At 38.2% G+C, this 25919-nt stretch overlaps 1 protein-coding gene across 7 annotated transcripts in view; it reads right to left on the reverse strand.

The window, feature by feature from the left end:
* Nucleotides 1–25919, reverse strand: part of LOC139963692 (fibroblast growth factor receptor-like) — a 55821-nt gene that overhangs the window by 14095 nt on the left and 15807 nt on the right. For 3 of the 7 annotated variants that reach the window (XM_071964736.1, XM_071964737.1, XM_071964735.1), the window contains exons 2-4: nucleotides 15412–15577; nucleotides 13151–13235; nucleotides 641–772 (exon numbers count right to left, since the gene is read on the reverse strand). In XM_071964736.1, coding sequence (XP_071820837.1) covers nucleotides 641–772; nucleotides 13151–13235; nucleotides 15412–15462 — 268 coding nt within the window. In that variant the 5' untranslated portion in view covers nucleotides 15463–15577. Of the gene's footprint in view, nucleotides 1–640; nucleotides 773–2838; nucleotides 3039–13150; nucleotides 13236–15411; nucleotides 15578–25919 lie in introns of those variants that run through there. The other 4 variants (XM_071964739.1, XM_071964741.1, XM_071964740.1 and 1 more) reach the window with 4 other exon arrangements.

A 25919-nucleotide genomic window follows, 5' to 3' on the forward strand; every position in this document is an offset into this window, starting at 1 on the left:
CGGTGGGGAGCAACATTTTGGAAGTACAAAAACAGGTAAATTTAGAGGGGTCAAAGGGAACGCGTCCTACCCCAGGTTCCTCCTCCCTCCGGTGGCGCCCTTCACTATTATTTTATTGAAAGCAAATGTTCATCCCTGCAAACCACTGAAAGAAGCCTGTCCGTATATAGATTTGTATTGTTCATTCATCCTAGCATAAAAAAATATGAATATCGGTCACGTTTTCATCTTGATTTCAATCATTTTAAAGATATTCGTATTTAAGGTAACTTCATTGTCCCGAAATGCTCATTTGTGGTCAAAAGTTGGCCTTGATTGAACGTTATTCTTCTATTTCAGTAAACTAAGAATGCCTACTTACAAAGCTTCTTATGAAGCACAGCACCTCCAAGAATGAATCAGAATAAATTTAAATTTGTCATTGATTAATATTATTACGTTTAACATTGTAATTTTTTTTTTTTGAAATAACATATTTATTTTCCTCCTGATATCTGTGCTGTTTCGGGGGGAGGGGGGAGGGGAGGGTTGACCTAGTCGTTTGAACTAGCCCATAAATTGTTCATTGAAGTAATGCAAATTTCGGGGAAGAAAGGCGAAATATTATAATGACCCGTCTGGGCTACCGTACATATCTTACCGTCTGGGTATTTGCATTCGACAGCTGTATATGAAGAATCATATGTATAATAATCATATGACAATAACTCCTGTCCGAAGCAAACACTGCTAAATAACAACAAGATGAGCCATGATTCCATCGCAACTGGTTCTGAACAATGCAGGGAAAAACGAAGGAGATGAGAGAAAAAGAAAACAGAGTCAAGACAAAAGTTTTTAAATGATATTTTACTTGTTCATACGTGACTCAGTGCTTCTGAAAGTGACGAAATTGTCCATGTTGTAATAAGTCTCGTAGACTCACACCAGTGATCTTCTTCAATTTTTTTTTAAGTACGGATGCCTTTAAATACATATGACGCATTATTTCTAGTTATCTTTGGCGGCCTTTTGGCTAAGATCATGTGTAGTAGTATCTGTTCCCTTATCGAGGGGAATGGTGATACACACCCGACGATGATCACACAGTCACAGTCTCGATTCAAGGGGACCGTGGTTGAGAGCGGATCAGTCGTTCGGTAGTTTGGTTTCGTGCCCAGGTTCTTTCCTGGGTGACTTTTCTTAATAAAGTATATAACTTATATCATGCTATGTTACTCAAGTTACCCCCATAGAAAAGCATTTTTATATTTTAAAGAGGTTTAAATTCAGTGGCGTAAACAGCGGGGCAGGGCGGGAGCATAGGCGTAGGAGCCCAATTTGATTTGTGATGGTGGGGGGGGGGGGGGGAGGCTGTAACGACTTGCCCGAAAAATATAACCAAGATTTTTCGCACGCTCTGCGCGCGTTCTACATGTTAATGTGCACATCATATAGGCATGCATCGGTTATTACATCGCATGCCAATAACATATACACTCATTTGCCGTGTTATTACCCTTCCATATTGGTTATAATTATTGGGGAAGTCGTTACAATAATAACGATAATAATAATATCAGTTTAACCATTGAAAAACTCATTGCAAATTATTTTTCTTTCAGAAGGTGCCCGAAAAATTCTCAGCATATTGCCCGAATTTTCACCCAAAAAAATTGGTTGGGGGGCTGCAGCCCCCCAGCCCCCGCCCCCTACGGCTATGGGCGGGAGCTCCCCTGTCAATGTCTTACCCCACCCCACCCCTTCACTCCCCCAATTACATTGTCGGGCAACAACAAAACATATCGGACGAAAATTACAAAATGAATTTAAAGGTTCTGTTACACCAGTTCTTGGTTGACGTAATTAACGGGAATTCTCTAATTAATACCAGCAAATTGTGTCTCAATTTATTTCATCATTGTACGTGTGAATTCACACAGACTGATCAGTCGCTAGAATAGGTTTAAACGAAATATTGTTTCTAACGACTACATATTTGAGCCGATGTATAATGAAACGGATGGAATATGGCGTTGGACAGACAGTTTTGTAATGGCTGAATAAATGAAGTTTATAAGTCGAAGAAACTGAGCTTAATATATAAATATATTTCAATCATAATTATAGTAAATCATAGACAATGAGATAGCTTAAACTGTACTGTTGAAAGACAAGTCCAGACCTAAATGAGAACTTCAGAGAAAAACAAATCATCGAAAGAGCGAAAAACTGAACCCCATTGTCAAAATTACATCGCTATAGCATTTATGATTTTTAAAGTTTATCCAAATTCTAAATTTGTTTCGGCAAATAACAAAATTTATTGACAAATTGAATCATCCAATTATAAAGAAATACATGTAGGCATTTGTAGGTAATATGTGAACGATATACACTTACGTACTGTAAACAGAATGAGAACAAATCACACAGGGTTATCAGCAAGCGCGTAGCCGGGCGGGGAGGGGGGGGGGACGTTGGCCCACCCTCAATAAAAAATCTCACACAAAGTTTCAGAAGTGTAGACATTGGAATATCTCATTCCCGAAATAGATTTCATAGGTATAGCAGTATATTTAAGCCCTTTGTCCCCCACACTTTTGAAATGCTATCTAATTGGAGGTCATGACCCTGTTGTTGCGATCTTAATATGGTTAGTAAAGGCCCCTATATTTACTGGGAAATCATCCTACCTTCGGGGCTCAGACTTTGGTATCACCAGCCCCTGAAAGTTAAACGCCAAATAATGTAGGCTAACCCGAGTCACAAAACTGACTGACTGAATCTGACATATTTTACCAGCCAGCATTTCACACATAGGCCTATTGAAAGATGGAAAGATTTTTCTTAACTTACCTTCATTCAGATAACCAATTCAACACGTATTTATTTTGCCTCTGTATATAAGCAAAGCAGAGCCATTCCAAAATGAAAAACTTAATTTACATATGAACTGATTATTCCAGAAATGTTTTCTTCAATATATATTTATGAATTCTTTACAAAAAAATAACCTTTCTAACGCTTCCTCTATCTACAAATGATTGGCAATGCTATGTACAAATGCCATTCGCTTCCACAGAGAAATATAAATAGCTGAATATATATTTTAATAACCACCGTAATATATATATATTGACGTCAGGGAAAGACTGCTTCAGTCGTTGTTACTTTCGCACTTATGCATGCAGTTGCTCCATGTAGGTAGGTATATACTACCGTGGTGCCCATGAGTTGAGTTGTACAGACGTGTGGCCTTCTGTATACATAATGCACTAGAACCAGAAAACGTTCCGTTGACACAAAACCGGGTTTGGAGTAAACTGTCATTTACTTAACCAACAATTAAGAGCATATAGTTCGAAGCTAAAGTGCAAAGGCGAATAAATAATCATAACCTATGAAAAGATTTTTAACTAAAGGCTATGTTTACAGACAACCAATTTTCAAGTGACTTGGCCTTGAGTACATGTACCGGTATGCAACTATATACCGGTCGGCCAATATACCCCAGACAAGTACATGTTTGCCTGACGTCAACGTTTACATCAATATAGTAATATTATAATTTTGTGGAATTTTTTTGTACTTCAGCGTAGGAAATGGTCTCTGCAAAACTTCAAAGAAAACAAACAATTTTTTGAGATTGTTGTTGGTACCCGTTTGTTATCACTGACACGTCGCAGTATAGACCAGCTGCACTGTCCATTCTCTGTGTGTGATTTCAGCAGTGTTGGATTACTGTGTTGACCTGATCTTAAAGGGCCATCGTGTCCACTTGAATTATTTCAGCCACGCTCTAATCAAGTATACAGTGGCCTTTCTCTGCGTGACTATACAGTGCAAGTTCAGCAAATCTCAATTTACCGAGCAATAATCACAATAAGATTGAACTTGACCAGACTACGACACACACCTGCACATTTGTTTTAATTAATTAATGGTTAATCAAAGAGACGTTAATGAAGACTATACATTTCTCAACAGTTCGTCGCCAAGATCCGTTAGATATTGTTCATGCTATAATGAGTTTTTTCTTTAAATGTTTGCTACATTATTGGAATTGAAAATTGATGAATATATAAACAAGACATTGAACCACATTGAAATGACATTCTGATCTCAATAACAAAGATATTTTATGAAATTATACTATAAAATCTACTTTGATAAATAAATTTTATTTAGATTAGAAAAAAAATATTTTTGGGTCTCTAGTATGAGTCGGAGTCCTATACACGTTCATCAACCCGACCGAGCATTACTCAAATAATAATGTAATCTGACTTCTCCTTCAATATTTCAGACCATGTTTTAACTTAATGAGGTCAAGCTGTTGTTAAAACGGGAAAATGTTGGTATGAATAGAAGTAATTAGATGCAAAGTTTTTGTTATATTCTGCTAGTTATGAAGTAAATTTATAGTTCAAGTAATTTCTTGTGTTTAAATTATGGTTTATGATCGACCAACTTATTGGTCGGGGAATATACGGTATTACCCCACCTACAGACCCTTCCCCACTATGACATTGATTCAACTTGTGTTTGTTGAGATATCGTGTTTACAAGACGTTTTGAAGATTTCCCATTAAGCCCCATCCACTCATGAATATTAATGAGGTCAAATTGTTCACGGTTGCAAAGAACATGTAGGCTTCTTACTATGTAGTTACATCACCATACCAAGTGTGAACTAAATCGGATATACGGTTGAAGAGATCTTGATATTTTAAGAATTTTACGTTAAGCTCCGCCCACTCGTGAATATGCACGTAGTCCCACTAAAAACAATAAGACATCAGTGACACATTTCCTTATTAAGATACAGTGTTTATACACTAGGGCGTCACAAACACACACATACTCACGCACACATACAGCAACTTGACTACATGTAGGTTCCGATGGATGCAAAGAATCGGAACCAAAAATTGGTTGCTGCTTAGTAGGTTAATCACTAATCATTCAAACTTTAATTGTCAACGGATTTATTTTTGTGTCCCACGAATTTTAATATGCTGATGCTTAATTTTTTCATTCGCAAATATTCAAGTTTTATAATATAAACTATAATGCCGATATGACAAGATTTGTGTACTGCAGATATTACATACGGCCTGGTATTCCCACGTGTTTGCTTGATGACCCCAATTTCCACCTTGATAATCTTGGAGACCCAACGATTGCACCTACGATTGCACCTACGGGGACCTACGGGGGAAGAGGTACCCCCTCACATTTGAGACTAAATCTTTATATGATTACGGGTGCTTTTAGTTGCAAAATGGTGTTATATGTTGTAACTTTTGAAATCATTTATGTTCAAAACTTTCCACTTTTTGCTCCCCACAAATATCAGCATATTTTTATATTTTTTGTTATTTCTTCAAAATTTATGGCGAACCTCCGTAACGGTTTGGAGACTCCTAAATTCCTACGTAAAACTGCAACATGTTGGAAAACAAGATGATGGGGGAAATGATAAAGGCCAAAAAGTATGGTTTTGGGGCAGTAACCTTTAATATTTGATTGATCTGAACGAGAAAATGAGTCATTTCTTGAAAATACTACAATGACGGGTTAATCTATATATGAGTCACGTCTCGTCTGTGAAAACAATTCGCCAGTTAAGTCTGTTGAACTTGTCTGGGCATTTTTACTCCATGCATATATTATAGGTTACTTTTCAAAACGGTTCACCTTTTGATTCCCAAATCAACAAATGTTGGTAGTTCTCATGTCATTATTAATGAAATCAAGAGAGAAAACGGGATATTATTTGCCATAATTATACCAAATATCGTTCGTTTGAGAAACGTTGAGAAAGAAATTCAACCAATTTTCTTCGGTTATTTTATAGTTCCTAACAGTTATGATATCTCGAGTGAACTTCACTTTTCACATATTTCTCAACTTGTTTGTTGTAAGAATACAGATAAAGATAAATGTGTTTTTCAACCACGATTACGTATGTTTCTGTATGAGAGTGATTCTTGAAGCTTGGCTCAAACCACCATTCCTGTTTCCACACAGGTAGCAGTGGTATAACAACAGACTTAACCATGACTATAATTATGTTAAACATTTTGGTATTAGTTTGATGTTTCAAAATGGTTGAGCAGGATGACGTTAATTATCAAAGGGAAGATGGAATGTGACATGTTTATCAACAAAGCAGATTATGGGGGCCATAAAAGTCATTCGACAAAACTTCCGAAATTAATTAAGAATAAAAAAATAAAAAAAACTAATCGACTGCACTAACGCTGTCTGACCTTAGTGATAAGGTAGGCTAAGGTGAAGAAATGGTTCATGTGAGGAGAAAGGGTGGGCACCCCCCCCCCCTCCCGTCCCGGTTCGTCAAAACGACGTTATAAATGGTGCTTTCATATGGCGGTCACGTACAGTCGTGTGGTTTGTCTGCGGTTCTGTTATTTTTAGATATGGCTCACCCGCCAACTGCACCATATATAAATGTATACATGGCTCATTAAAACTCACAAAAAGGTATTATACTGACATTCTCCATCTTTCGCGACGTCATCTAATGGTATGTCACGTGATGTTCAGAATAAAGTGCGCATGCTTTGGCCTTATACGTCGGACGAAATGACTTAACATATGATATCAGAGGGTGACGTCACTAAATTTAAGGACTTGTAAAAGTATGTTAAAACACACTGTTTATCAGTCCAGTTGCTTCGACAACACTTTGAGAAGTTCATTAATGAAGTCTAAATCACAGACCATCAGACAAAACTCAATGGAGAAAGAAAAGATTTCCAAACGCCAATAGGACACGTTTACAATACCAAGGACAAATGGTGCCGAATGGCGTCATGGGTAGGCCTACTGGTTTGGATAGAGTTTATAAACCAATGGGTTAAGGTTAACATTTAAAGCGTCACAAAGCAGCTGACGTCACCATCTATGAAGCCTTGGAGAAGAAGCTATGACCGCCATATAGCTGCCCGATCCCGAGGGCATCACAGCTATATACTGGTTCTTTAATTAAATGTGCGGTAGGGCCATATAGCTGCCCGATCCCGAGGGCATCACAGCTATATACTGGTTCCTTAATCAAATGTGCGATAGGGCCATATAGCTACCCGATCCCGAGGGCATCACAGCTATATACTGGTCCTTTAATCACACGTGCGGTAGGGTCGTGACCTTGACCAATTTTACTCAGTGATTTAACTCGTATAGTATTGCTATCGATCGTCACACCCACGGACGTATATACTTTATACCAACGTTCAATTTATAACCTTATTTGGAACGCCGCTTCACCAACAATGCACTTTTGGGGTCAATATCTGTGAAGACATCCTTATAAAGACCTAATATTCGGTCCTACTCCTACATTTAGCGGGTGTTTCCTGGAAGAGTATATATATAGTAGTGACGTCCATGGTACACCCTATACATACATGCCCTTTGATAAGCACCTACAGGCATTTGTAAAATTGGGTATCAGAATGCAGTCATGCATAATACCAATACGCAATCCATTCACTGTTTCCTCCTCTTCGTCGGATATAACTAACATTCACGTCATAGGGAATACATTGACGCACTCATACTACAGATTAAGTTTATTGTTTCCGTATCCGTATTGTATATAGGGGGGGAAGTAAGGAAGGGCAATGGTGGAGGGGAGATACGGAGGAGAGGAGGTAAAGAGGCTGGCAAGGGCTAGGAGAGGGCAAAGGTATAGAGGACGGCACGTGTATTCGAGTGTGGGTGGGGGGGGGGAGGGGGTGCATGGTATAAAAAGAAAACCAACAACTTGAATGGAACGGAGTTGAGTGATTGCTTTACGAAACAAGGCGACGAAGGTAGTTGCGTTACTGCTGTATCAGTAGAAAGAGGAGGGGTTGGGGGAGTTGCGTGTATATAACAACATTGCATCAATGTAGCATTCGTTTATCAATTCCAGTTTCATTGTTTCAAAGGAATAACATGGCAGGGGGATTGGTCATTGCCCCAGGGTAGCACTCGAGTCTATGTATGTATACGAAGGGAATGGGAAGTGGGAGGGGGTAGGGGATCACGGTGTGTCAAATATTTAATTGTTGCTATAAGATTTCAATTCGACAAATTTGCAAGGAGATCTGGTTGATACAATATACGTTATGCATATATACGCCTATGTTCACTCATCACAGTATAAACTCACACTGCTGCGAACATAAACATCACGCTGTTTACATCAAAAGGCAAGATCTTCACGGCTGAATTCGACCCAGGCCAATCATTTTCAAGTTCATATCAAATTCGGGTGTCGTTTAACAAACCATACCGGTATTTCATGACATGTCATATTCTGTCTCAGGGAGATTGTACTATATAAATCCTAGCACAAAACAAGAAGACACCAGCATGAAATATCACATTCCTAGAAAAGGATAATATACAGAGTAATCAGCTCGGTAGGCAGGAAATCTTGGTTCGTCATCATAACAATGGTAAGTTCATCGTTTTCCTCTTTCCTAAAATATATCCACGTTTCTGACGTCATTATTAGGTCGGGACTATTTTTCTTAGCATGTGATTTGCAATTATCCAGAGAGCTGTTATCGACTGGAACCTCGTCTCAGATTAGGAAATGGTAAATGACGTGTATGAGGTATATCTATATAAATCTATATATATACATACATATATATATATATATATATATATATATATATATATATATATATAGTAACATATTAACAACACTTTGAATAGAAATGTAAGTTCACACACACACAAAACGATCAAAGAAACAAAAACAAAAAAAAGTGCATCATCACTTTTTTTGTCATTAATGAATGCTTATTCGTGATTCTGGCTGATTCGCAATACAAGGACCATTAGCTAAAGGTTAAAATAATATTTACCCAGTAAATAACAGTCTGGTGTGTTTTCAATACAAAATATAGATCTTGTAAAATAAGTCTCGATATGGTAAATTAACTGCATCGAGGCTGTCTTTTTTTTTCAATTTCTATATATAACAATCGAATGACTTGAGGCCTTGGTTCCGACGTTTTTGTGTTCATTATTTACCTAATGTGTTCTTTGGTATGTCTGTCTATCTGTTTGTCAGTATGTATTCACTTATACCTCATCTTTACTCATTTTTTCGCATTTCCTTAATTCGTTTCTTTTATGAGAAAGTGTTTAGACGATATATAACTTCTTGTTTTTATACTTCTGTATGTTTTATTGAAATTCATAAACCTAAAGATAATTGCAGTACAGCAGTTGCCAAGATGGTAATTGTTTATCCACCTTAGCAAAATGAAACATCAATAACGGTTACTGTACATGTAACATTGTTTATTCAAACGCTTTGACAGAAATCAATCTTTTTTGCAATTTATGTACTGCCACAAAATGTTGATCAAAACAAACAACAACCCCTTATCAGGCATGGCGAGAGTGAGGGGGTTGATGGGTTGAGGGGGAGGGGGGGGGTACAGTCCCGAGGCCCGGATCAACTAGGGCGCCCGACGATGAATAATGTATTCATATTTTCATAATATTTTCAAGAGATTTTTTTAAGATGTGGAACATTCGGACCCGCTCTGGATCTCAACGACACCAAATGTCACTGTACTGTCATAGTGGTTGCACTATAAGCCTAACCTACTTTGCATATAATTATCGGGGCTAAAATACTATAGATGTCACAGGTTGGTTAAAGGACAGTTGCAATATTCCTATAGAATACGTGATTGTACCATTTATAGCCTAAAGTGAACTTGTGATTTTCAGGACTACTATCTTTTTGGCTATTGCATTTTCGAAATGAAGGTATAACTCCCTCTACACTCCTTACCGCCCACATCACAGATTTACCATCACTTCTCATCTCAATATGTCCTATTTAATTGTCGGAAGGTGAGATATAATTAACTCCTATATGCCATCTGCTGTCGTGGTTACTGATCGAACCATAATTAACACCACAATTCTGTACAAATCCCATAGATCATCTGAATCTGCATGTGTTATTCACCTCTGAGAGGTAAAACCATCTGAGAATGAATTATTTAATGATAAGCTCAGGAACGCGCGCAGTCTGTACTCTGTAATAGGGTTAGAATTGGGCGCCATTTGTTGTAAATTTAAAATGCATAATATGCATTGCCTTATAGGCAATACTTAAAGGAGCGTTCCACGAAGTAAAATAAAGATAACCTGAATCAGGATTGAAATGGAGAAAACAAAGCCATACTTGTTGGAAGTGTTTACCGATCTTGAGAAATTTGCAGAAATTTAATTTGTGATTTTTAAACAGTTCCTCAAGAAAGGAGTCCTAATCAAGGATGTGTGTATGTGTATTTATATATTTGTATATATATAAACCGGACAAGGGCAAAAGGATGGTTAATCTAGTACGGTCCATAATAATAAGGAAAAGTTCGCAAAAGCAGTTGAACAGTGTTTTTATTTCTTATTATTATTCCACGTACTCCTTTAAGTATAGAAGTTTTTTGACACCATCAGTAACAAGCGTAGTGACCATCAATCTTGTTCGTAATTCCAATCCAATTCCACCACAAACGAATTACCAGATCATAATGTACTCTCGTTATGTGCCCTTGAAATAACCAACATGGCTGCCGCCAAGTTATCCAGTTATTTTAACGACTGGTGGAAAGGTTATACTCATAGCGGAACATAAGGTTGTGTTAGGTTAGTATAGTAGGCTTAAAGGTTACGTTATAAATATGACAGAGTTACTGGTAAACAGCTTAATTTTCTAATGTAGACTGTACAGTGTTTCTCTTTGAGCAAGAAACGTAGATTTGTTCTCTTCGCAAATCTAGGACAGCAAAACAGAACTTTTCAATTACTGTCATAAAGGGATTAACATGGATGGGGAGGGGCCCAGAGAAAAATTGACGTGAGGTGGGAGGGGAGGGGTGTGATTGGTTGGTGAGGTGCTCTTCATAATCAAAGCTTTCATACTATTCACATACAGACTAAACGAAGACGTCCAAGCGGAATTGCAATAAAAAAAAGGAAAATTAATTTCTCTCCTGTCATAACACCGGATATGGTGGTGGCCTGCTGGGGATCGTTTCCACGAACCCACCCTCCCCCGTGACCCCTTGTCTCACAGTTCTCTTTAATTGATATTTCCAACCGATCAACAGATGAATTTACAATTATATTGTATAGAGGCTATAGTAAATATTATTTGTATATTGCATTACGGCTATAGTAAGTATTATTTGTATATTGTATTGAGGCTATAGTAAATAGTATCTGAATATTGTATTGCGGCTGTAGTAAGTATTATTTATATATTGTATTGAGGCTATATCTGAATGTTAAATTGAGGCTATATAGTAAATATGCCGGAGAAACGTCTTTACTAGGCAGACGTACATATGTGTTGTTATACTTACTAAACTATATAAAACCATTGATAGAACGTTACCTGACATTACCTTGACACATATTTCGTGCAAAATGAAACAAAACATAACATAACAAAAGACATTGGTGCCAGTTTTCCTCCGGCATATAACTTTATACCACAATAATCTGGTTAAGTGCTTGTTTTGCACGTCGGAAAGCAGATATAGGCGTGAGGGTATAGCCTTACTTATTCCTTAATGTCGTTTAGTCTCAATCGTACACAAAAGCTTCGTATCTATATAAGTTGGTTATTTTTGTTCAAGCTCAACTGGTTGTAAAGACGAGATGAATTAAATTAATACGTGGGAGGAAGAAATATATATATACATATATATATATATAAATATATATATATATATATATATTTATATATATACATAAATATATATACACTTGAAATCCGCTATATACATGGAAATACAGTATTTATAGTACTACTGGATTAGCGAAGTTTTGTGTTTCTGCAAGTTGGCATGCAATAATCCCATTGTAACCGGCCTAACGTTAACGCTATACTGTAGTATACATTGGTAGAACTGCTTATACTAACAGCTCCAGTGCAGATGCCCCCATGCAGCAAAGAAGATGGATTCTGGTGCTTTTTATATCATGCACAGGGATTGGAAACTCGTCCAATTGACCGCAAACACCAACTGCATTGTGTTGACCTTTAACTTTACGAAAGAAGCGATAAACTGATTACAGTATCTAATTGATTAATCGCTTATATAATATTGATGATCTAACTGGTTAATCTCAATAGAATATTGATGATCTTATTGATTAAATTTCCTATAGAATATTAATGATCTAATTGATCAATCTCCGATAGAAAATTGATGATCTAATTGATTAATCTCCTATAGAATATTAATGATCTAACTAGTTAATCTTCTATAGAATATCGTCGATCTAACTGGTTAATCTCCGATAGAATATTGTCAAAATAGTGCAACGTCAAGCATGCAGTTACCAGAAGATAAAGGTGGGTCACTAACGTAGGCCGTATGGATCAGGGTGATACCAATTAAATGTGTACAAACAGAGCATAGTTGGGGAAGTGGTAGAGGGATGACTATGCTAATCCACCAGGCATGGGCGGGAATAGGTGTAGTAGGAGGGCTATACTTACCCACCAAGCATGGGCGGGAAGAGGTAATGGGAGGACTATACTCTCCCACCAAGCATGGACGGGAAGCTTAGTGGGAGGACTATATTAACCGACAAGTCCGATTTTGAGAAGGTAAACTTTAACTTTCAGGCCAATCAGAAATGTAACACCGTATCGGATGGTTACCTTTTGTTTTCGTAATTTCAAGATGAAAGGAGGAAAAAATTAATAAATATTGCAAATTGAACCCCCGATGGTCTGCATCTTCGCTCCCAATTGTCCATGTAGAAAATGGTCTTGTTTGTTCAAGCTATATGCAATGCGTTCCTTTCGTCCTTTGAAAACGCATTTCGATTGGATGCACCCTTCACTTATGTATAAGTTACAATAATTGTGATATAATATCGTGGCTCGGTGTTGTCAAATTTAGACTTGCTCAAGCATCCTCGTAACTATAACAAGGGTCAATAAACTATGATTGAACGGAAACGTTACTAGCTGTGTTTTTTAGTCATTCATCAAATACATTTCTATCAGGCCAGGTTTCTCTCTGCTTTATACGTTGACTATTCTCTCTACAATACATATTGGGCAAGAAAAGACTTTGTCAGGCAAAATAAATGAATAATTTACTGATGTTGCTGATATCGAAGAACACAATCGAAGGTTGTAACCATGTCAACATGTTACGGTGAATTACACGAGCAAGGCAAATTTCCTGTAAAACAATGAATATTTCATGAATATATGCCTGGGTACGACCAATCAATTTATCAAACATGTGTACGCATGAACTATATCAATATCAATAAGTAAGATCGCATGGTAAGCCCAACCGTCAGGACTCCATGGTGTGTATATACCCCTCCCTCTACACCCCCCCCCCCCCCATCTTACTCACCCTACGCACACCTATGGCGCATTTTAGTCTAGCCTACACATTAAGTGGTAGATAAATTGTGTTATTAAACGAGAGAGCCAGGGAGGAGCGGGAAAAATCAGGGATTTATGAAAAGTTAGAAACCAAGAACAGTTTATCCTCTGATATTAGATAATAACTCGTCATAATAACCCATATACGTACAGTGTGAGGCTATATTAAGGGTTTCACATACACATTAACTGCTGTTTACCCACAAATCTATTATCTAGGACAAAACTACACATTTGGGAATTAACCGAAGACATGTTTCACAAACAACGTAAACCACAAGGAGTCTTGTCACAAAATTCTGAAGACCATGCACATACAGGCTATAGTCTAAACAGTGGCTTGTATAATTCATACATCTTAATTAAGAAAGGACCTTTCATGAAATTGCAAAAATAATTTCTGGATGAGTTAACATGCTTACAAGCATATTCACCATACATTTATGACATTGATATATATGCAAACACACTACAGCGTTGTATATACTATGTAAATTTATATAGAAGGTTGCATAAGGCGTGGTTTGTGCTTTCTGCACTCCAAGGACGGTTATTATTGTTTGATGATTTAGTTTAGAAATATATACATAATTTACAGCGATTTTTAATATAGGGAAACCATAACTTTGGGCGGGAAAGAAAAGCTGTTTTAGTTCTTAGTTCAAGTTGGTAAAAATAGAAATAATGTTATAACGTTTTCAATTATATATATTCATTTGCCTTTGTCGTTTACCTCCATTTCATTAACAAAATTCTGTTCAAAGTATCTCTTTCGAGAAGCGGCTTTAGGGAATCACAAATGACTTCGAGTTGGTTAGCATCATGTTTGATCTCTAGAGTAAGGCAAAATATGTCACCAAAACAGAACTAGTATTGTTCGATACAGGTGACAAACGCCTACAGTGGAATTATGACCTTCCTTACCGGTCTCGAACCTCTGGACATACAATTACCGTCCATAGCCTAGTGGTTAGAGGGTCCGCATATAACACGGGAGGCCCGGGTTCGAATCCCGGTGGAGGCTGGAAGTTTTTACACTGTTCTGGATTTTCCAACTCATTACGTTTTCAATTATATCTATATATATATATATATATATATATATATATATATATATATATATTCGTATTGATTATTCAGTTCATATTGATCTAATAAATCTGCACCTTCTTTTCAGATATAACACACTGTTGATATCGTTCAAACTTATACTTCCAGCATGTGTAAAACACATGTAGTTCGGAGGCTAAATGCCAGAGGTCACACCTTCAACGCATCGAGAGACGCAGTTTCCGTACTATATGTTTTCCACATGTTCTTCGCAGTCTCTGTTCAAGTGTTTAAGATGTATAGAGGAAGTAACCTAATTTTACCAAGGCAACATATCCTCACTTCCGCTCTATAATACATCTGACATGGGTATAGTGTATATGATATAGCTGGCTAAATACGAGATATTCGTTCATATGTGAACTATTCAAATGATTCATTTCTACAGAAATGATTATCAAACTGTGCAGTGTGACCTAATTTATTGGATTTATGATCCTCCATAATAATTGGTCGCTCGTCTGTGTTGGTGGTTCTACTGGTGTGCATGTGAAAACTGGCTTTGTATAACTGTCAATAAGGGTATATTACCCAAACTTGTGTAAAGAGTGCATCGGCCAAGATAATGTTATGGGCACTAACTAACCTTAATACATTGTTTCCCGAAAGGTTCATTAGTTAACGCATTCATGCGCGGATCGTTAAACAGATATTGAGACATTAACTTAGTTTTCCAGGTAAATTACAGGTTATACAAAAAAGCACTCTACCCTGCATCTTGAAATGTGTACTTTGTTTATGATTAATGACATATACAGGAAAGATGAATTTGACCAACACAGTTTCAAAGTTTACAGAATCAGTTGAAGAACGACAATACATATTTTGTGACATGTCCGTGTTCTACATACCTTCTTCCCAACTGAAGCCGTTTCACCTGCCAACCAGTATGATATAGGCATTCACTGTTCGCAATACAGATGATCTACTGGGCATGCGCAGGACCGTACCTGCGGTGATGGTGGATGCAGATGACCCCTCCTCCCTTTAACAATGTCAGAGGTTGAGAATGACCAACTGTATACCAAAAAAGTATCAACTAATTACAAACATGATAGCATAATACAACTCTATAATGGACCCCTGTATGCTAATAGACAAGTTTGGACCAACATGATGTACGATACTACCGCATTGCGTTGCACATCCAATGGTTCAAACAGAACACAGTTTACCTTCCACGTATATCACATCTCACTATCCCAACACTTTACCGTAACATCACAGTGCACCATACAATCATCCTACAGTGCACTATGACATACCGTCATATTACAGTACACCATACCGTCACAATACCGGACACCATACCGTCACAATACCGGACACCATACCGTCACATGTTTTTTTGTTTTTTTGGTCTCTATTTTGTACCTTTGTTATACTTTGTCAGTTTGTATTTTGGGGATACCTCACTTACAAGTTCTTATGAACTTTTCGAGGATCCCCACAACCATATACTTTGTATGTATACACTTGAATTATGTAAAATTTTGATTACGTTGATGGTTGAAATATAGTTGAACAAACAAACAATAAGTGCACCATACCGTCACATTACAGTGCACCATACTGTTACAATACAGTGCACCATACCGTCACAATACAGTGCACCATACCGTCACATTACAGTGCACCATACCGTCACATTACAGTGCACCATACCGTCACATTACAGTGCACCATACCATCACATTACAGTGCACCATACCGTCACATTACAGTGCACCATACCGTCACATTACAGTGCACCATACCGTCACATTACAGTGCACCATACCGTCACATTACAGTGCACCATACCGTCACATTACAGTGCACCATACCGTCACATTACAGTGCACCATACCGTCACATTACAGTGCACCATACCGTCACATTACAGTGCACCATACCGTCACATTACAGTGCACCATACCGTCACATTACAGTGCACCATACCGTCACATTACAGTGCATCATACCGTCACATTACAGTGCACCATACCGTCACATTACAGTGCACCATACCGTCACATTACAGTGCACCATACCGTCACATTACAGTGCACCATACCGTCACATTACAGTGCACCATACCGTCACATCACAGTGCACCATACCGTCACATTACAGTGCACCATACCGTCACATTACAAGCACCATACCATCACATCACAGTGCACCATACCGTCACATTACAGTGCACCATACCGTCACATTACAGTGCACCATACCGTCACATTACAGTGCACCATACCGTCACATTACAAGCACCATACCATCACATCACAGTGCACCATACCGTCACATTACAGTGCACCATACCGTCACATTACAGTGCACCATACCGTCACATTACAAGCACCATACCGTCACATTACAAGCACCATACCGTCACATCACAGTGCACGATACCGATATAATACTATCAACCATACCGTCACATTACAGTGCACCATACCGTCACATTACAGTGCACCATACCGTCACATTACAGTGCACCATACCGTCACATTACAGTGCACCATACCGTCACATTACAGTGCACCATACCGTCACATTACAGTGCACCATACCGTCACATTACAAGCACCATACCATCACATCACAGTGCACCATACCGTCACATTACAGTGCACCATACCGTCACATTACAGTGCACCATACCGTCACATTACAAGCACCATACCGTCACATTACAAGCACCATACCGTCACATCACAGTGCACGATACCGATATAATACTATCAACCATACCGTCACATTACAGTGCACCATACCGTCACATTACAGTGCACCATACCGTCACATTACAAGCACCATAACGTCACATCACAGTGCACCATACTGTTACAATACATGTATAGCATCATGCCATCCATATACAATACACGCCATCGCTTCTAGTGTGCGTATCGCGTGCTTTTGTGAAGTTAGGAGTCAAGTTTCGTTTCAGCTTGGCAAGCCTTGGCTATATATGCGTTTACATTATTTACAGATGTGAACAAAGCCGCGGATAAGAAATGACATTAAGAATGAAAAAATATAAACAATTCATCGACTCCTGGCGATTGTCTTTGTTTATAGCCTATATGGAATAGATGTGTACTAATATACATACTGAAAGAAACTACTAATGTCAAGCCCATATTTCAGTGTTGAATAATTAACGATAATGTTCCATGCGCATAGGCGTACGGGACCATTTCAGTTTGGGGGGGCAGAACTTTTTGTGCCCGAAAGTTCCCGTGACACTATCTAAGCGGAGCGCCACCATCGGTTGGCGCGTAGCGTACAAGAAAATTTTTGGCAAACAATGCCTCTCAGATTGCCGGAAACGGCACTTCTGAGGCCTTGCAAGTTGCATCTAAACATTCTTTACTTTATAATCTCACCTTTTAGAAATTTACACTTCCCCAAAAATTTTGTAAATTAGAAGAAGAAAAAATGGTAACATCACTTTGAAGGGGAAAAATGGGACAGTATATTTTTAAAGCTCCATATATTTAGTTACCTTATTTATTATTTTAACACAGTACTCAGCTACCTCCAGAAAAACATACATTGTTCAACGACACGTAGGCGGGATAATGTCGCTGTCTCGGTGAGACTGCAATTTGTCTCACAAAAAAAGTATAAAATATAACAAAGAATATGATAAACCTGTACTTCTAGGCTTGTAGGCACTCCCCCCCCCCCCCCCCCACACCATCCATGAACAAGAAAAATGTTTCTTATATACACTCATGTTGGGGATGTCCAGTCAAGGGCGGCGGAAGCACTTTTAATCTGGGGGGCACCAACCTCAAAGGGCACTTTGCAGAAATTCGATTGGACTGATGCAGCCGTATATTTAGTACCCTTTATAACTCTTATTGTATTATCTTATTTGTGTATACACATCACTCCATCAACGCCCCCCCCCCCCCAAAGGAAAATATGCATACTAGCACTGCAATTTCCAAAGCGCAAATTGGGAAACAAGGAAGTTTTCTTTTGAGACAAAATGAGGTGAAATCATGCTAGTTGCTAATGTAGGAATCTTCCGAATTAGAGTTTTTTTTTTCTTGTTAATATCTTAACAAATTTTTTCCATTCGAAATAGCTTTGAGTTTGACCCACAGAAATTCATTAAAAGTCACGGGTTTAGCCAGGATTTGCAAAGTTGTGTGCAAGACTATCTGAGCGGAGCGCCACCATCGGTTGGCGCGGAGCGTACTATAAAATTTTTGGTTTTACAAACCCCTCAGATGGCCGGAAACGGCCCTCCCCGAGTGTTCATTCTGGTTCCCTGGCCTCTTGCTAACTTGAGGCACCTCAATTTTTATGTAAAAAAGGCACATTTTTAACCTGAGGAAAATTGGGGGGGGGGGGCACGTGCCCCCTGTGACCCCCGGTTCCGCCGCCCTTGGTCCAGGTATACAATTGACTAGTTAGAAAAAAAATTGATCGTGCAAAAAGCATGGTAGCCCAGATGAACTGGGCTTACGGTGGTGTTACACGGAATTATTCGGGCATCTTGATGCTAAATAAAGAAAATCATGGAATTGTCGGGAAAAATTTGAAAAAGATTCGGGCAAGCTACTGCATATTTATATGTATATATATATATATATATATATATATATATATATATATATATATATTTCCAGAGGACAAGAACTTTGATTCGGGCAAAAGTCTTGAAAAATTCCTCTTAGGCTGCCCGAATTTTTCAGGACTTTTGCCCGAATTTCTTGTCCTCTGGAAATTTGGGGGGCAGTCTGCCCCCCCTGCCCCCTGCCTCGTACGCCTATGTCCATGCGCCCTGTATAATAAATCAATTTATAATATAATTATTATTCATTTTAATTTGTTACTTTGTAATGCATGGAAACGGGATCGGGTGACTAAATCGGGTGAGTATATGTGAAAATAAAATATAACATAATCTTCAGACTTGACAAAGTTTGTTTCGCAGAACTGGGTTTATACATTCTAACATGTTGAAACTCTCTCTATTGATCACACTGTATGGGTTCCCCACTGTTGCCCTCTCCCCCCTCACCTCTGTTGCAGACACCCTTACAGACGGCATAGATTACTGACATATTTTATCCACGACGGAAGGTCGTAAACGAATAAGAGTCATCGGAATCGATTAAAGACACATTGTCCTGCTAAGAGATATTGTTGCTAGGGTAGATGTAGCGTGTAGGACGACAAAAACAAGTGAACATTGTACGTTAGTCTCGACATGAAACGGTCCATACGGCGCTGAACATGTCACGTGTAAAACAATATGATAATTTATATTATTTGGCAGAGTCAGTATAGTGGATGATTGTAAGTTTTAAAGAGACTGTCTAAGTAGTGGTGTTTCTTGACCTTATTTCAGCGTTGAATTTCTCTTTGAGAGCCTGAGCAATTTAGACTCTTGTTGCGGAATTTGTTCGTCAAACTAGCGCTGGATGATAAGTTTACCTACCACAGAAGACAGCACCACACGTATCGTTGATACTGTGCCTAGGGAATACGGAAACATCACGAAACCAAATACCGAAGCGGCGCGTTGCCACGAAGATAAGAGCTCGAGGCAAAATCATAACAAGTTTGCTAAACAAAGATCAAGTTAAAAACAATTAAAAAGAATGCTTTCAAGCTTCTCCGGTTAGGAAAATAGTCTGTGTAAAAATAACTAATTGTGTACGATAAACTGTCCCCATTGATATTGATATGTGCTGTATCTAGACAGTAGAGCAAGCGAACATATCTGTAGAGGGCATCAAACATCGGTCAAATATTGCACTTGCCCATGTCTGTATCACTTTGACAACAGTGTGGACACAGCGATGGGGACACAAATGTGGGGGGAATGCAGTGTGAACACTACAGTTTAGACACCCCAGTTTAGACACCAGAGTAGGGACACTAGGTCGGGACACTAAAGTTAGGACACAATATTGGGGACAGCACAATGAGTCACCACAGAGGTGTTACTACTACGAAGATGTCTTAGTGGGGACACAACTAACAAGTGGTAGGGTGTGTTGTGAGTTACATATTTGGGCTATTTAAGCATATCACGCGATAGATCAGTAACTTGACATCACTGTCATCAACATAATGCATATCCAATGAACCCTGACGGTGTGGTGTAGGCTAACCATGTCGCTCTTCTACAAGTTAATTACTTTGACACATGTACACTTTATAAATGTACACACATATATGTACACATAAAAAAAACACATATATGTACACATAAAGAACAAATGAAAAATCAAATACGAATTTCAAAATAAAATATGGCTCGGCTATGTAACGAAATAATAATGTCCAGGCATATACAAAATGACTTTATATATACTGGTCAAATATATCAAACCGCTGTTCAACACTTCTTAGTGATTTAGACTATGTAGACGGATAGGTTATGTTTAGATATTTATACTTCACTGGCATTGGTCACGGCTATCAATCAAATTAAGGAAACCTGTCGTCGTGGCCTGCACCAAAGGTGTTATCATGTCTATGTAGTTTCCGATGAGTTTCATCACACAACTGAATTGAGGCGCACATCCTTGCGAGAAGATATCACCAAACACATATCCTATATTAGCTTTCATACATGTCCAATTCGAAGAGGAACTTGAGTCTTCTGTTAGATAATACAATATACACTCCCCTTCCAGACATGTGTCAAGTGTGTGTCACTATATATTACTCAGTCAACACAAAAAATATTGTACTATAGTAACCTTGCCTTACTTCTAACCTTAATTTGAGATGTAATGTTCTCACTACTTAAATGATTCTATACGAAACGCAATCTGTTATTCACAAATGTTGCCGCAATAAATTGAGCTGGCCTAACCTTAATAGTTTATATGTTAGGCTTGGTAGTACAGTTTGTTTGCCATGTCGAAAGGATAGATATGGTGTAGATATTTACAACCTAGACGTATAGCAGTGATTTTTAACGGCCTACACACACACGCACACACACACAAATCAAATGTGCCCGGAATCATCATTTTAGTGCTTGATATATAAATTATTACTAAATTTATCGAACGACATATCACACTCCGTCAGTAAAACACTGTTTCACATCGGTGTTAAATTGCATGAAATAAGCACGTGTACAAAAAAAATAGGAACTTTCGACTTTTACACTTCATTTTGGTCAAATGAAAGTTTATCTTACCAACCTAACGAACAATCTGGTTGTCGGGGTTTGACTTCAGTAGCATCATGATAAAATAAACACAAGAAGAAATCAATAAAGAAACGGAACTTAGAGCTGATATCGAAAATAAGCCATCAACTGGTGACATTCACTGTGATTTATTGCCTAGCAACGGGAAAGAGGAAATCTCATTCTACTCATTCTGCTTTGTATTATCTTGTTTCTAAGAACATTTTTTTGCCTCCAATTTCCTGTTTTTACGTTATAATGATGTATACTTTATACCTCGTATTATATTGTGTACTTCAATGCTCATTGGATGGTCTGGTAGAATACTGTAGGGTTAACAGGTGTACAACGCATGGTGTCATAGAATACTGCAGGGTTTACACTTTACAGGTGCACAATGGATGGTATAATAGAATACTGTAGGGTTTACAGGTGTACAATGAATGGTATAATAGAATACTATAGGGTTTACACTTTACAGGTGCACAATGAATGGTATAATAGAATACTGTAGGGTTTACACATTACAGGTGCACAATGGATGGTATAATAGAATACTGCAGGGTTTACACTTTACAGGTGCACAATGAATGGTATAATAGAATACTGTAGGGTTTACACGTGTACAATAGATGGTCTGGTAGAATACTATAGGATTTACACAAAAACAGGTCATCGGTATTGTCCCAAATATATTCCCTATCTTTCAATTATTTGCTTACAATCCCAAAAATAAATTCACGGTTGTTCCTTGGGTTAGCTGGCCCTCAATGCCCCCCCCCCCCCCTCCATCCTCCATTAGGATCCTTCCCAAGGCTTTCTACCTTATAGAAATGTTGATAAGACTATAGGCTGTTAGAAAACACTCAGCAAATTATCCTTTATAAATCCTTACTTTCAACTTATTCGGTAAAGAGTCGGAAAACTGTGACGGCGTTTACATGACTCAGGACGATAAACAGAGAGACGTGATAATTCTTTGTTGTATTCTGTATTTTAAGGAAAATGTATATTTGAAAAACACAGAGTTGAAAAAGGACTCTAAAGCAGCACCAGGAGATTAAAAACGGCTGGATTCACTATAGAGTCATTTTCCTTAATCCATTTCATGTATAAACATCTGTTTATTAGACCCACCATGCTTATTTTCATTTGGTGTAAATCATTCATACGTATAGCGCACATGACCCTATGATATATTTATTATAGAACTCCTATATATACCGTATGTCGTATTCCTAGTTGTGTTATGATTTATTTTAAATTGATCATTATTGCGCCAGAATTGTATTTCAAGTAGCTTTCGAGCAGACGGTTATCACCCAGACTGATACACCATACATGAATTGTGTAAACATAGATGACAATCCATGAGATAAGTAAGCCCCCCCCCCCCGGTTCTCGAGCCCTGGGGAGTGATAACATGAACGAGAGAATTCCAACTTGACAGTCTCCAGATATTAGCGTCAAACTTGCCATTAATAGATTCACATTCTTCCCTTTTGCCCCTGCATGAAGTTCTCTCTAAAGTAATTCTTTTGGAAGGAACGACCATCTTTTACTAAGCTTTTCACAAGATACAAAATCATGCCTAACATTTCATAGTCATCGTCGATCCTAACAACTTGACAAGGCTTTCAAATTGCAGTGGTCATGGAGTCTCACCAATGTTCATCTGTGCTGTAATTAAAATTGCCATTTGAAGGGAATACCACGCCAGTGTGGATAATATCAGAGCCTTATATTCTGGATATTATTTGAAAACAAGCCCCCCCCCCCGCCCCCCCCCCTTCGGTATCTGGTGCCCCGATATGAGATTGCTTCAACTTGGATTAAGAAACTAATTCTGTTTACAAGGTACCGACATATCTTCCTGGAGGCAGTATTGAGTGAAGTAATATGTTTTTAATGTGTCAGGAAAAAGAATTTTTACGAAAATTAAAAATTACTGATATGAATCAAGAGAACAATTCTTCGTTGTTTTTGCCCTCAAAGATGTATTTTGTATACAATGTCAATGACGAACAAACAAATGTATTTTGCCTCGAGAGAAACAACAGTATGCTTGTTGAAATCTGAGCATAACTATATATAAAGTTCGGGCGAACATTGTACGGTCCAGTTATGCCTATACCTATGCAATTTCCTTGCTGCAGTGCTAAGTTGCACTTGTTTGCTGAGAAGTCCACTTTTTAGTACCGTACTACTCTTACATACCGAAAATAGAATAGAAAACATGTGACCTAAGGTAAGAAAAGTGTCTGATCATTTTACTTCATACCGTATTTGAAGGGAAACATACTGTTAAACTTTAACTTATGACTCATCATTCTAAGCCTTTGAAAACTTTCAAAGAATCTTACTTTCTGACAGTTGTTTACCACGCCACTGACGGTATGCCTACGCCCATTACCTGACTACATATACTAACATACATACAGACATACACACTGATAGTGATAGAATATTTGATAGATTTACGACTGAACTGAAGCAGAATCAACGTTACAAATGGAAATAATAAACTTAAATGACGAAAAGAGATTAGGAAGCCAGATGGCTCTCCATAAATCACAGGGGGGAAATTCGCTCATGTATGATAAACCAAACATCCCTACGGAATAAACAAGATAAAATACAACAAAAGCGACAATAATTGAACACAAATATAAAATCACGGGAATACGTACAATCAATTTGTTCGATAATACCATGAGATTTGTCATGATTTGTGTTCTAATGATGAATATGTAGGCTCTCACGTGACAATGGATCAGGGCATACATGGAGGTTATATTAGAGAGTATAGGCCTATATGATGGAGGTTATATTACACAGTATAGGCCTATGTGATGGAGGTTACATTACAGAGTATAGGCCTATATGATGGAGGTTATATAACAGAGTATAGGCCTATATGATGGAGGTTACATTACACAGTATAGGCCTATGTGATGGAGGTTACATTACAGAGTATAGGCCTATATGATGGAGGTTATATTACAGGGTATAGGCCTATATATGGTGGAGGTTATATTACACAGTATAGGCCTATATGATGGAGGTTATATAATACAGAGTATAGGCCTATATAGAACGTCATTTTTACATGCTAGTAAGGTACATGGTTGCGTTTGCATCGTCAACTCTGTCACAATCAACTAGCGCTGGAAGGAACTGTACTTTTACATTAATGTCGCAGCAGACGTTTATCATGTTACTTCATTAAGAACCCGATATGGCATACCACGTGACCTCCTATCAAACGTTGATGACAGGCGTACTAAGAGACTAATGGATTCCATGTTTATAAATAACTCACTTTCAGATATTATGAAGGCTGTTATCTGAATATATCGATTACTGCATTTTCGACGTTATACCGATAACAGAATACCTACTTGCTATTTGGATAAGTGATATCCTATAATGCAGACATTTAAAATATACACACACTCAAAAATAGCGACAAATTAAATGTCGATACTGGCGTACACATACATGAATATCTGAATAACGACATATGAATATCAATATATATATGAATATGGATATATGAAAACCATTACAAGAATAATCGATAATGAATACCGATACATGACTACAGTGGCGTAGGAAGGTACTTTTGAGTGGGGGGGGGGGGGCTGAAAACTGATGGCCGGCCTGGGGGAGGGGTCTAAGGGGAGGGGGTGTCCCCCTTCCCTTTGGATTTTTTTGCATTTCCAGGTGGCCTCAGATGCAATTTGGTGCAATATAGCACACTTCCACACCCACTCCATTCTGTAAACTTAATTTTGCATTTTCACCTGGCCTTAGATGCAATTTGGTGCTCCAAATGAGATCTTTTTCTCATTTGGAAATGAAAAAGGGGTTTTCTGACTTGCGAAGCGGGGGGGCGGAATGATACTTCCGCCCCTCCACATTTTTCACTGGGGGGGCTGGCGCCCCCCAGCCCCCCCGGTTCCTACGCACTTGCATGACTAAAATATTGATAGATGTATGTCGGTAGCTGGATACCGGTGCGTTTAATATAGTGTTTGATACACTCTGTGTACTCTGGAGCAGTTATAGTAAAATTCTAACGTCTGGAATGTGAATTAAACCGATCTCCAGTCGTGTTTTACGGACTCTGAAATAAATCAACTTGATAAAGTTAAAAATAAAAATCCTAAGATTAATCTAATCTCCGGATTAAAC

This window comes from Apostichopus japonicus, chromosome 22 (genome assembly GCF_037975245.1).
Source record: "Apostichopus japonicus isolate 1M-3 chromosome 22, ASM3797524v1, whole genome shotgun sequence".
In the NCBI taxonomy this organism is placed as follows: Eukaryota; Metazoa; Echinodermata; class Holothuroidea; order Aspidochirotida; family Stichopodidae; genus Apostichopus; species Apostichopus japonicus.